The sequence below is a fragment of the Pholcus phalangioides genome, unplaced genomic scaffold, assembly GCF_987345545.1.
Source record: "Pholcus phalangioides strain wild (caught in Gottingen) unplaced genomic scaffold, Ppha-v1.0 ptg000017l_1, whole genome shotgun sequence".
In the NCBI taxonomy this organism is placed as follows: Eukaryota; Metazoa; Arthropoda; class Arachnida; order Araneae; family Pholcidae; genus Pholcus; species Pholcus phalangioides.
Genome location: NW_028301610.1, coordinates 45,937,314 through 45,950,287, shown reverse-complemented (window position 1 = coordinate 45,950,287; position 12,974 = coordinate 45,937,314). Strand labels below are relative to the sequence as shown.

The window sequence follows — 12,974 nt, the reverse complement described above, 5'->3', positions numbered from 1 at the left end:
GAAGTTTCAGCTTTGAGGATACTTTCTTCAGATATTCAGTAGAACAACAGTGAGGGAGTAAAAGAAATGTGAAGAAAGAACATGTACAGTACTTGCTATAAAAAAAGAACAAATCCCAGATAATACAGATTAAGGAATTAAGCAGATGATCTAGTATTTCAAGTTCTGCACATAAGATACAGTGAAACCTCAATAGATACCGAACCAAGAAAAAATAGCTTTGTAGAGGAATTATCTTTAAATTGACAGTGAAAATTATCATCATGTGTCATCAAATTTATGCTGCTGTTGGCAACTTTTCTAAATTGATGTTTTCAGTATCACCAAAAAATGCTCTTAAGTATTTATTCGCTGCAAAATATTTTAATTGATTAGCAGATAAAAGAAATTCAGTTAGAAATGTATTGCTCCTGTAAAGGGGTTTATTGCAATACACTTTTGTGTATCACACAAAAAGTAGCAACACCAAACACTTTTGGTTATTATAGGTGATGCCCAACACCAATATTGTTAGACGTCCTCGGAAGAACTGAAACATGTGGCACAAGTTAAAAAAAATATACTCAAGGATATTCGAGCAAAAAATAAATAGATATAATAAAAGTTGTAGTGGTTTTTCAAAATCCTCCTAAAAAATATTGTTATATAGACGGGTTTGTCATAATAAAGGATATCGTTGTATCAAGAGAAATTTAACATTACCAGGAGTGGGAAGTGACAATGTCCATTTCGGAGCAGTTAAATATAGGATTCGGAGCAGTTTTGGAGCAGATATGTATAAATTGGAGCAGCGACATTAACTTACAGGAATATTTTCGTTAAACCCCTACTTTTTCAAAATAAAACAACTGCAATCTTTTAATATTAAACATCTTATCAGCTTGTTTTTGGTGTTTCAGGCTTTTGACGCCTTGTTTGAAAGAGCGACTGTCATGAAATTTTTCACACCAGTCTATTTAAGATGATTTTTGCTTACTATTTGCTGTCTGTAACAGCAGCAGTTCAAATGGGCTAAAAATTTTCTATAAGTTTTCAAATATTTTTACACTCAGAAAGAAATTGTTGCAAAATGGGAGAGAATTTTGGAAGAATCAACACAAGTTTTGGCGATTCAGCACTCGTTATTTGGCGACTTGACACTCTCTGTTTGGAGAGATTGGCGATTTAATGCTGGTTATTCGGTTCTTTATTAGTTTCTAAATTAGCATTTGTAAATCAGCGAACATACTCTTATACTCCAGGAATGAAAATTTTTTTCACGAAACATTGGAATTTGACACAATGAGGATCTACTACAGTAATTCTGCTGTTTCCCCAGTGGTGGAAACTGACTTACATTTGCGCTTTAAAGCTGAAAGACCATTGCAAACCATCTTCTGTGTCACAATCATGGATATTATCAGTGTTTTGCGATGGACAGCCCGATGAGGGACCGATAGTTTAAATAAGGCATACAGAGGAATAAAACACGCTCTTCTAGGGAAGAATCGTTTCATGGCAAGCAGGAATAAAAAATTTTGGCATCCTTTTCAAAATTCCAGGCATACTGAAGCAAAATTTGCTATTTTGGCTATTTGGCACAGAAAAATACGAAAATACACTATTGAAGCAGGATGGAGCAATTGGCACAGAGTTCCCACCCCTGCATTACAGACTAAAGGCTGTTTCAAACAATATTCGAAAAAATAACATTGTGGAGGGATTTATCATTATAACGAGTATTGGTGCAACAAGGTTTCACTGTATATCGTAACATGAGAGCCCACCAGTATTGATGGGAAGTCTCACAGATCAGCGGCGGGGGTTCCGCGGGGGATCGTCATCGAACTCAAAAAACAAATATTATTGTACAATATTAAACTGTGATAAATATTTTGCAATATAATTATACAAAAAAATGTGCAATGTTTGCACAATGTTTTACACATGTTTGCACAATGTTTTACACATGTTTGCACAATGTTTTACACATGTTTGCACAATGTTTTACACATGTTTGCACAATGTTTTACACATGTTTGCACAATGTTTTACACATGTTTGCACAATGTTTTACACATGTTTGCACAATGTTTTGCTTCATGCCATCTGTAGGCCATGGACCACTTCACGGTCAATAATTTCATGAGAATGTGTAATAGGCCTATTGTTGCAGACCCTGGCCAGGTCTTCAATGTTTTATTTTTTCTATGTTGCTAATTTCCATATGTCAAAAGTTGAAATAGTGTTTTTATTCCGTATGATATGTAAATCAGTTTTACAATTCAGTACATTAAGTTTTTACAGGATATTGATTCTGTTGTCTGATTGGTTCTTGAAATCGGAAACTCTCCCTTAAAGGCCACCAGTATGCTGAGAAAGACAGATTGAGATTTAAATACATAGATCAGATCATTTAACAAGGTGTCTCGCGTTGAGCAGAGTGTGTCGTCATGTTCTGGTGAAGTGACAGTCTAATTAGGTTGAACGTGGCAACCTAGGGGTTCTTACTCCTGTCAACCATAGCACGAGAGAGAGATGGAGCGCTCGCCTTCACTTCAAGACATTGACTCCTCATCAAGACCTGGGCCCCACGTATGGAAAGCGGATCTCGACTGAGACAACGGAGCGAGCTGATGTTTGATACAGAACCTCCACCACATGGGACACAGAGCGGCGGCGCTTCAATCACTTGGAACATAAGCCGGTGATGTCCACATAATTGAAGGAGACGCTGACCCATGGATATAATGAACTTCGACTAACAGATTGAAGAGATAGAAATAATTTGATATGATATTTACAAAAGTTAAAACTCTAAAAAAAAAGTTATATTAATGTTTTAATCTTTTTAACTGGTTAAAATTCTAAGAAATGTAAAAAATTTAATGTTGTATTAAACTTTATTAGTGGAAAGAAAATTGTTTGTTTCATTATTGTCATTCGCAAGTGCAAAATAACATTGGGAAAGATAAAAATAGAATCGGATGTAACGACGGGCAGTACTTTACAATATGTATCTGTTTTGTGAGCATTGTAAGTCAATAGAGCATAAGATTTTTTTGTGAAATTGAAAATTCTTATTTTGCCACGCTCCCTGAAATGTGCTTTTCCTGTCATACAACCCTCAGCAGACGGCCACTTTTTTTCAGAATGCCGAGTGGCCGTCTTAGGAGTTTCACTGTATTTCTTACATTTTAATAAAAATGTAATGGGGTGTATACATATCCACTTCACCAATTGCCTTTTGATAATAATTTCCAAAATTTTTGAGAGAGAGCTCGTTAAACTCACAGGGCGATAATTGGACACAGCTTCTCTAATGCCCTTTTTAAGTATCAGAACCACATTAGCAAGCTTCCAATCTCTTGGGGTGATACCCTCAGCAACACTACTCCTGTAAATCTGTGCGACTGGTCCCAACAATTCATTAGCGCATTCCCATCTGTTCCTGGTACTTTGCTTCCCCATAAATTTTTTTGAAGTTTTAGGACTCGCACATCTTCCACCATACATTAAATGATGCATCCAATAGTTATTTGCTGTGCAATAATCATGCAAATCATATTTTCAGTAAATATTTGGTTTACTTGCGAATTTGAATTTAAAAAGAGATTTCTTTCTATACAGGGTGTTCTGTTAATAGACCGACAAACTCAGAGGGTTGTTAGTAGGCATCAAGAGGAACAAAAATTGCAATGAAACATGGTGTCGCAAACCAAGTTGAGAGGGTGAAAATCGCAAAAAACTCAAATCGATGTGGACTAACGGCGAGGGACCCTGTTGCTTGGCCTCCACGTTCACCAGATCTCAATCGTATGACTTTTTCCTATGGGGTCACCTTAAATCACTCATTTATGCGACGCCTGTGGACACACCAGAGGATCTCATAGTGTGGATTGCTGCCACTGTGGCGGACATCAAAAGCATACCTGGTATCTTCGAGCGCGCGTCTGGGAATTGTTTTTACGTTGTCGTAGACTGTACAATGACGTCAGCTGTTGCCACTTCCAACAACTCTTGTAATAATTAATCAAATAAATCTTTTTGCAGTTATTATTGTACTTTCTGTCGTACCAGCGTGGCGTCAAAACCTGCATGCGTTTTTTCAAGATTTTCACCCTCTCATCGTGGTTTGTGACACCATGTTCTATTGCAATTTTTGCGTTCCTCTTCTTGTCTACCAACAACCCTCTGAGAGTTTGTCTGTCCATTAACAGAACACTCTGCATACACCCATCTTTCTACAAATGTGCATCGCAGCTCCTGAGGGGAGTTGAAAAATCTATGTCAGGGACTTCATGTCCAGCTGCAGATCCAAGAAAATCTGTTGGGAGGGGTGATTTATTGTGTAGGTTTATTGGATCATTCTGTATTTTACGGGACATGCCTATATATTTTTTCATATTATTCTACTCTTGACAGGCAAATTCAAAGAATCTAGTGGTCATGAAAATCAGACTAGAAAGGGAGAAGGGTGGCAAAATTTGTGTAGCCCACCTCTCTGTACATGGACAGTCAGACCTAACTCAGACCAAAGGTCACTTTTCTGATACTGTCACCAGATTCTGATACTGTCACCAGATAACAACTTATCTGAAGGTGATGTCACTCTCCGCTATTAGTACAAAGGTTTTGACAGCAGGCTGATACAAAGGTAAGTCCAGGAAAGAAAATTCATTGCCCCTTCAGGGAATCGAACTCACATCCTCTCACTTGCCAGTTGAGCACACTAGACTACTGTAGCAGACTGATCTGCAAAAGGATTGTGACATGAGACTGCTTCATGATAAAAAAAAAAGATTATGGCAGTGATGCTGACTTTCTCGTACATTTGATTCTTAGAGAATATGCTAATTTTAAAGCGTTGTTAAAAAGTGTATAAGATGACTAATGCTGTTTTGTTGCGCATTTGATTTTTTATCTGGCACTAACACAGGTTGTCATCAGGAGATGGGATGAATAGTGATTTTGCAGAATACCGAATATTTGGCTAATGTTTTGGGCAAATACCGAATATTCGGTGGCGAATATCAATTCTCTTAAAATTCATCATAATTATGAATAAAATTGCCATTTTTAATTGAAAATAAAATTATAGGTAATTTCAAATGATTGATATGGAATTTTAATTACACAATTTATAATTTAAATGAATATTAAAAAACTGGTAACGAAGATTTTTATTGCCATGATACTGACAATCAAATTTAACGATATATTATATTTTAATATTACAGTGATACCTGAGCTAATGAAGATAATTCTTTCCGGAATCACATTCGTTAGCCGAAATGTGCTGGGGGGGGGCAAGATGATGATTATACATATATACATTAGATCAGACGACTCCACCTTTGATGCTGGGCCCCCCCCCCGTATCCCGCCCATGTGTACATCAGAAGAGGTCCTTCAACCTTTTCTAGTCACGAGCACTGTCTGTACCCATCATCAAAAGAGCATCCTTACGGCGTGTTTGACGTAGAAATGCATGCGATCAAGATAATATTTCAGTCCTTGAATGCAATTTGTACAAGGTATTTAATAGGAACGTTGATCAAGTGCTTGAGAGCACCAAATCGGACACGAGCATCAAGCACTCTGGGTGCTTGCGAGTAACGGGTTGAAGATGAATGCCATACATGGACAGCCAGCCCTAACTCAGGCCAAACCTCACATTGCTGACACTGCCACCAGATGGCAACTTATCCAAAGATGTCACTCTGTTATGACTACGATATGGTTTTGACAGCTGGCTGATGCAAAGATAAATCCAGAAAAGGAAATTCAACTGTCTTTGCAGGGAATCAAATCCACATCCTTTTAGTTAGAAGGTTAGTCCTCAAAGTACAGCCCATGCCGCTTAATCTGATCACATCATGACTCAGGGTTTCCGATAAAAATACGAATAAGACGTATGATAAACAGCTATTGATAAAATGGGACAACTCTGTTTTTCTTTGCCACATAATTGGTTGCAAAATGTTTCAAATCTTTTATTTTTTTTCATTTCTATTCTGAAATGAGACTTTTTTTCTTTGAGTCGCAATTCTGCATTTTTGTTATTCTGGGGCATTAGAATGGAACTGTCTAGTGCATATATCACAAATAATTTTGATACTTTTTTATGTACAATACATTTCATAGATCCCTTGGGAATAGATTATCTTGGAAAAAGATAAATTTTTGAATCTGGTCAACTGGAAAAACTGATCAAAAACTTGATAAAAAGGCTCTTTCTGCCTTCACTATAGCAAGGTTATTGCAAAAGCAGCTTGACATGTACATGGATCACAGCAAATACTGCAGACCGATTATGATATCAAGTATGTAAATTTTTGTCAAAGGGAGGGGGGAAACACCTTCTAGTCTGATACAGTCTTGCAGCCTGATAAACAATAACTTTAAGCTTCGAGAATGCACAGAAATTGATAACATTATCTGAAGTGCTGATAACTAAAAACACATTTTTTCCTATATTATTATATTAGTTCATTCTGTCCTTTGCAAAACTAATAATTAGAGCCCAGATTGTATGCACTAAGAAAGTGGCAAAATATGCTCTTAAAATGCCAAAATATGCAATTAAATAGGTCAAAATATGCACTTAAAGTGTCAAATATGGATCAAAGACACCTAAAATGTGTACTAAAAATCCAGAAAAAGGTAAAAATTTCAAAATATAAATCAAGAATCTATACACATTAAAAATCACTGCAAAAAAAAAACATATATTAAGAAGACGCCAACAAATAAGGCAAATACAGGAAAAACACAAAAAATCCTAATGTATTTCGATACCAATGGGTGTCGTCTTTAGAGGAAAAATATTTAACCACTAATCGCACTGACCGAGTTTCCCACTTGGGTTGAATACCAAATCTTAATGCTGTTGCTCAGTGGAAAAAGTACATCTGTTCACTTCAAACCTCGTGGTCAGAATAAAGTGAACATACATACTTTTTCCGCTGAGCAACCAAGCATTAAGATTTGGTATTCAACCCAACTGTAAAACTCGGTCAGCGTGATTAGTGGTTAAATATTTCCCCTCTGAAGACGACACCCATTGGTATTGAAATGCATTAGGATTTTTTGGGTTTTTTGCCTTATTCGTTGGTGTCTTCTTAATATTCTTCAGCAAAGTTGATCAACTCTTCCAAAAGCAGATGTTATAAAAATTCATATTTTATATTTATTAGTGCATATTCATTTACAAAAATATCCCCACATATGTATACACTACAAATAACTTCGCCTAATAATAATTAATAAACTTTCAAAAATATGGACTTATTCTGAAAATTCTTTGATTTTATGCATTTACATGCATTAATGTTAAAAAAGGCCGAATTATGCACTTGCATATAATACAAGCTCTACTGATAACAATACCCTCATGATAACATTATCCATGATTCGGATAAGTACCACAACTGTAGTTCATAGGAATGTGTAAAGGGGTTGCTAGTGTGAACGTCCCTATGGGCTACAAAAACAGATTTTTTGCGATTTCTCAACATTTTTGTTTTTGGCACTTACAACATTTACCACTTTTATGCCGCATATATTTTAAGAGCCACGTGTTTTCTTTTGTCCAAGGTAGTAGTCACATGTTTTGAAAATTTTAAGCACAATAGCAAGGCTTGACAAGCGTCAGGTTGCCATGGCGACTAGAAAATTAACATCAGCGCCTAAAATTTTCTACATGTGATTACTGCTGAGAGTACCCTCCCTCCGCAGCTGCGACATTCCACGGGATGGCACCGACGCTGGTCCGGGTCATGTCAAGTCCTGTGTCACAGTTCAACTTCTAAATGATCCTTGAATAAATAATTGAGCTTTTATAGAGCCGCAAAGAAGTAATTAAACTTTTTCAGAGCAAAATATGGCAAAAAATAATGTATTCATGCAGGGCCATAGCCAGAAATATATTTTGGAGGGGGACAACTAGTGTTTCGGGGGGGGGAGACTTGAGTAGTTGACCAATATAATTCACTATGATTTTTTTTATAAATATTGCCCATTATCTCACATTTCGGGGAGGCAGATCCCCTTGCCCACCCCTGTTGCTACAGCCTTGCATCCATGACTTGATATACCAATCATTGAAGAGAATTTTTGCAAATTCCTTCACACAGTGGGTTAGGCAATAGTTGCTGGGGCATGGCTTCCCCGTGGAATCAGCTGACAGAACTCTCGCTACAACACAGAGATATTGGAGCCTGGGGGGTTGCCCCCCCCCCCAGCTTCAATGATGAAGCCGCCTGATCCAATATGTATGTATATATGTATATACATATGTATGTATATCCAATATGTATGTATGTATATTAGACAAGATCATCTTATCCCGGTCAGACTTTAGGCCTACATTATTATCATGCCCTTTCCCCCTCCCCGGCCGCAATTCAAGTCACTATCTGCCAATGAGCCAGAGGACATGGAGAAATCTTGTTTTACAGAATAAATTTATTACAAAGCTTGTAGAAAAACCTGAAACAGGAGCCTACAAAAAAAAAAGGCCAACCTGCCTTGGGAGGGGCTCCACTTCAATTTGAGGGGTCTTTGAGTTGGAGGTAACAAAATCATCACAGTTTCATCATTTTGTCGCAGAAAAATTGCTTTTAATTCCTCTTAATGATAGAAAAAATTAAAAAAAATGAAGGGTTATACCGTCAATTCATCATTTGATTTTACCTTTGATATCCCCGACGTCAAATCTTCTACAGGACTTTCCATCATTTGTAGTTGGCTTCACTTGGACTCTAATGAAACTATCTGTTTCGCATTTTGTTGAAAGACTGAAAAATTTATGAACTTTTAACAAAAAATACGGATAAAAATTGACAAAATGAAAATTAATTAATTAAAATACGGGTTACCAACGCAAGAGTCGTTAAAACAACGGATGAGTTGATTCAATCGCACTGGTATTGCTTATAGAAACGAAACACACGTCGGACGGCTCTAACCGTGACATCATTCGAAATTCCCCGATGGCAAACTTTTATTTTTTCCTTTACCGCAGATGAGGCGCTAAAACTTAGTTTGGGAGCTGAATGGTTGGCACCATAGCCTTTTAATAAGCAATTCTGAACTTGCATCATATGTGGGCCACTTTTCCATTATTCTAGGTGTTTTGGATTGGTTCTTATCCGGTCTATATAGGAGCTGATTGATAACAAAAAGTTACCGTTGTGGTATTGGTCACAGTTGTGGAAGACAGTGTATAGTGGAACATTGATAACGATAACGAACATTCTCGCTGTTAACGGACACTTTCCATTAGAGCAGTGGTTCTCTACCTTTGGAAGCCCCGGCCCGGTTTCATTTATTTTTGTCAGTGAAAGGTCCGGCCAAATGCACGACTAATGGAAAATGAAACGGCAGATCAGTTGGCCCAGTATGAGTTACTTACCCCGACCCTGCGAATGTCATTCGCCTTACGGGGTTCCCCGGTGGGAGCATTTATTTTCTCAATTTAAAAAAAAAAAGAATAGGCCCGGTATGAATGATGTCACGGTCGGCTGTTGAGAAACACTGCATTGGGGGACACTTTTGAAGAGTGAGGAATAGGGCCTCAATATATTTCACTATATATTACGGTGAAATTATAGTGAACGGGAAAAAATGTCGGTCCCATGGTCATGGCCCCCACATCCTGTAGCGGGACCCCTAGGCTGGAATCTTTGCGGGGCCCCTCGGTCAGACTTTTAACAGGCCCCTTCTGTAGTTGATTTATAGAGTGAAAAAGCAAAACCGTCCCGGGCCCCAGGGCTAGAGCCCTATCAGCCACCCCCCCCCCTGTGGGGGCCATGCCCATGGTGTCCATTATCAAAAAAGGTTCCACTGCAGCAATGGATGGCAGGTGTTTCGATTGATAACAATTTTGAGCCTCTACCATATACGTAAGACAGGCATCTTCAACCCGTTGCTCGCGAGCACCACGGTGCTCCCTGAAGTACCCAAAGTGCTTGATGTTTGTGTCCGATTTCGTGCTCACGAGCACTTGATCAACGTTGTAATTAAACACCTTGGAGGAATTGTATTCAAGGATTGAAATCATCGTCATTTCATGCATTCGTATGCCAAACTTGCAGTAAGGGTGCTTTTTTATGATGGGTACGGGCAGTGTTCGCGACTGAAAAAAAGTTGAAGACCTCTGATCTGATATAAGACATAACCTCTCACATCCTGGAGCGGCGCCCTAGACTGGGATCTTTTACGGGGGCCCCCTTTATGATGAATTTATAGCGCGAAAAAACAAAAAAAAAATGATTAAAATCCTCCCGGACCCCAGGGCTGGAACCTTGTCAGACCACCCCTTGTGGGAGCCATGGCCCATAGGCTGGGATTTTTCGCGGGTAGCTAGACGGAGTTTCTCTAGGGCCTTATAGTGCATTTGTAGAGTGAAAAAACAAAAAGTGATAAAAATCGCACCAACCCTGGCTGAAGCACTGTCAGCCCCACCCTCGGGGGGCGGAAGCATGATATAGGCAGTGCTCCAGCCGTGGGGCTCAGAACGGTTTTCGTCATTTTTTTGCTTTTTTTTCACTGGGCCTGCCAAAGATCCCAGCCTAGGGGGCCGTCCTGCAGGATGTGGGGGGGGGGGGACATGGATATAGGACAGTGGTTCTCAACCGGGGGCCATATGGCCCCAGGTGGGCCCTAGGATATTTCAGGGGGGCCACGGATGAAAATCTCGCAAAAGGGGAGCCACGGCTACTGATACGGGGGCAACGAAGAAATTTATGAAATTAAATTTTTTTAGTCACTCTGACTAAAATTTAATTGCAAACAAAATGCATAGAATAGCATATATATATATATAGCATATCTTTTTCGCAAATTTTCCCCTATTCAAGCAACACTAACATGAGGAAAAAAATAAAATAAGTTGTTCATGTAATCTTGGTGGTTTTACGACTTGGGGGTGACAGTAGGCTCTGACACAAACTATTAGAAGAGGTTTAAGCAAAATGGAGTAACTGTAAAGACAGAAAATTGTGTGTGTTCGAAGACTTTTCATTCAGAGAGGGCTGCCATAAAGAAAGCAGACAAAGATTTGTTGACCGTTCATTGACATTCTTTTGAGTGCTGGTAGTAAATGTAATCCAAGAAGCAGATGGGTGAAGAATGAAAGCTTGAAAAAAAACCCATCGTTTTCATGCAATTACAGACGGATGGCCATCTAGTTTAGCACAAAGCTATCTTCAGTAGTGGTCTGATGGGAAATTTATTTATAGAAATCGAATAAAGAATGATTGTTCTGGGGTATTTTTTTATGAATTTTGAGGAGGGGGGGGGTGCCAATTCATTGCCTTTGCTGAAAACAAATAAAGTCGAATTCAGTTATAACGAACTCCAAGAGACCAAATCATACATGAGAGAAAATAATTTAATTTTTAAAATTTTAAAATTAAAACTATTGCTGTATAACTTAAGAAACTATAATTGCATAAAATTACTGTTGTTTCAATCGAAAGTGTTCATATGCCATTCCTTTCAATTTAACAGGAAAAACGTAATTTTGAACATATTTAAGACTGTCTTAACGTCATTTGGTTTGCTGATTGGTGTCTATATGCAATCCGAGAAGATAATGTATTAGGACTTCCTCTAAGATTGACACTACACCTTTAAAGTTTTTTAATCGATACTGCAATGCTTCCTATTAATGAACTGACCTACTACTTAAGCCTGCTGCTGGCCTACTACTGGCCTTTGACCTTTGAAGACCAAACACACCCTGCTTCCCATCTCATTCAGATATCAAAGCGTTCCCGGAGGATGAGTATGTCTGGAAATTTTATTAGATATCTTCAGGATAATAAATAAAAATATTACATGTAGATTGCACGTATAAATTCACACATAATCAATATTCGTCAATGGACGAATCATAATATACGGAGGAAAAAAAATCAACTATAAAATCTACATCATAATCTTCCGAAAGTTCTTGATTCCATCCGAATCAAGAACTACCGCGCTCTAAACAGCGTCACCTTGACACTGTGGTCATAGCCTTGTTGAGGTATAATATATATAATCTCAATTTTTACAAGTTGTGATCAGACATTCATCAGTACAAAATGTCGATAGGCGCCTACTACTGGCCTGCAACATTCCAAATAATTTCAATGCAATTTTCCTATCCTGCAAGAACAATGTTGTGGACATTAGGAAAAAAATTCTTAAAGGGCGTATGACCACATTTAAAGCAATTTAAATCCGTTTATTTGAGACTCACTGCGTCTGTTGATTTCTCAGAAAAGTGCAATAAATTCTCACTGAAGTCTTCACTTTGAAATGTCAGTAACCGTCTGAATGCATCTCTTTGTACCTGTCAACCTAAAATTTATGGTTTTTAGTGTTGATAATACGCATGCAAAACCAATTCAGCGACGCGTTTTCACAATCTGCAAAAACTGCATGGATTTGATACTTTGAAATGTCTAAATGCCAAAGATTCGGAGAGTTCGAATCAAAATGAAAATATCAAATAATTTAAATTGTTTTCTTCGTATAAATGAAATATTTTAATATTGAAAGCTATATATTGAGATTAATCGTGATCGTAGTCAAACGTCTCATAAATGTGAAATTTTGTCATAAAACTGAGAGTGAGGCGCGAATCCCCTTGCGTACAAGTGGAATTTCGAGGCATTTACGCACAACCGAGCCCCTCTTGGTCATTTTTCTTTTTTCCCCCCCACCCTTTCTTCCTTTTGTTTCCTTCCTAAACTTATAAAAGTGAAAAGGACATAATCATTATAAAAAGGACTGTTTTCAGATCAAATTGCCGAAGTTCAATTATTTCGTGCAAAAGTGTCAGATTCAGATTTTTTTCGGGAGAGAAATACAGTCAAACCCCATTATAATGAACTCCAAGATACCGGAGAAATCACTTCGTAATAACGAAATTTCGTTACAAAGGAATTCCAGATTTTTATATTGTTCCTATGTAAACATACCCGGGGATTAGAAAAGTT

The 12,974-nt window shown here is 37.9% G+C and overlaps 1 protein-coding gene across 2 annotated transcripts in view; it reads right to left on the bottom strand.

The window, feature by feature from the left end:
• LOC149073515 (TBC1 domain family member 15-like) overlaps positions 1 to 9,035 on the bottom strand; it is a 196,274-nt gene extending 187,239 nt beyond the window's left edge. The window contains exons 1-2 of one of the 2 annotated variants that reach the window (XM_089247174.1): positions 8,862 to 9,035; positions 8,677 to 8,780 (exon numbers count right to left, since the gene is read on the bottom strand). In XM_089247174.1, the coding sequence (XP_089103300.1) occupies positions 8,677 to 8,721 (45 nt within the window). In that variant the 5' untranslated portion in view covers positions 8,722 to 8,780; positions 8,862 to 9,035. The remainder of the gene's footprint in view (positions 1 to 8,676; positions 8,781 to 8,861) is intronic. The other variant, XM_089247173.1, reaches the window with a different exon arrangement.
• Positions 9,036 to 12,974: the final 3,939 nt, after the last annotated feature.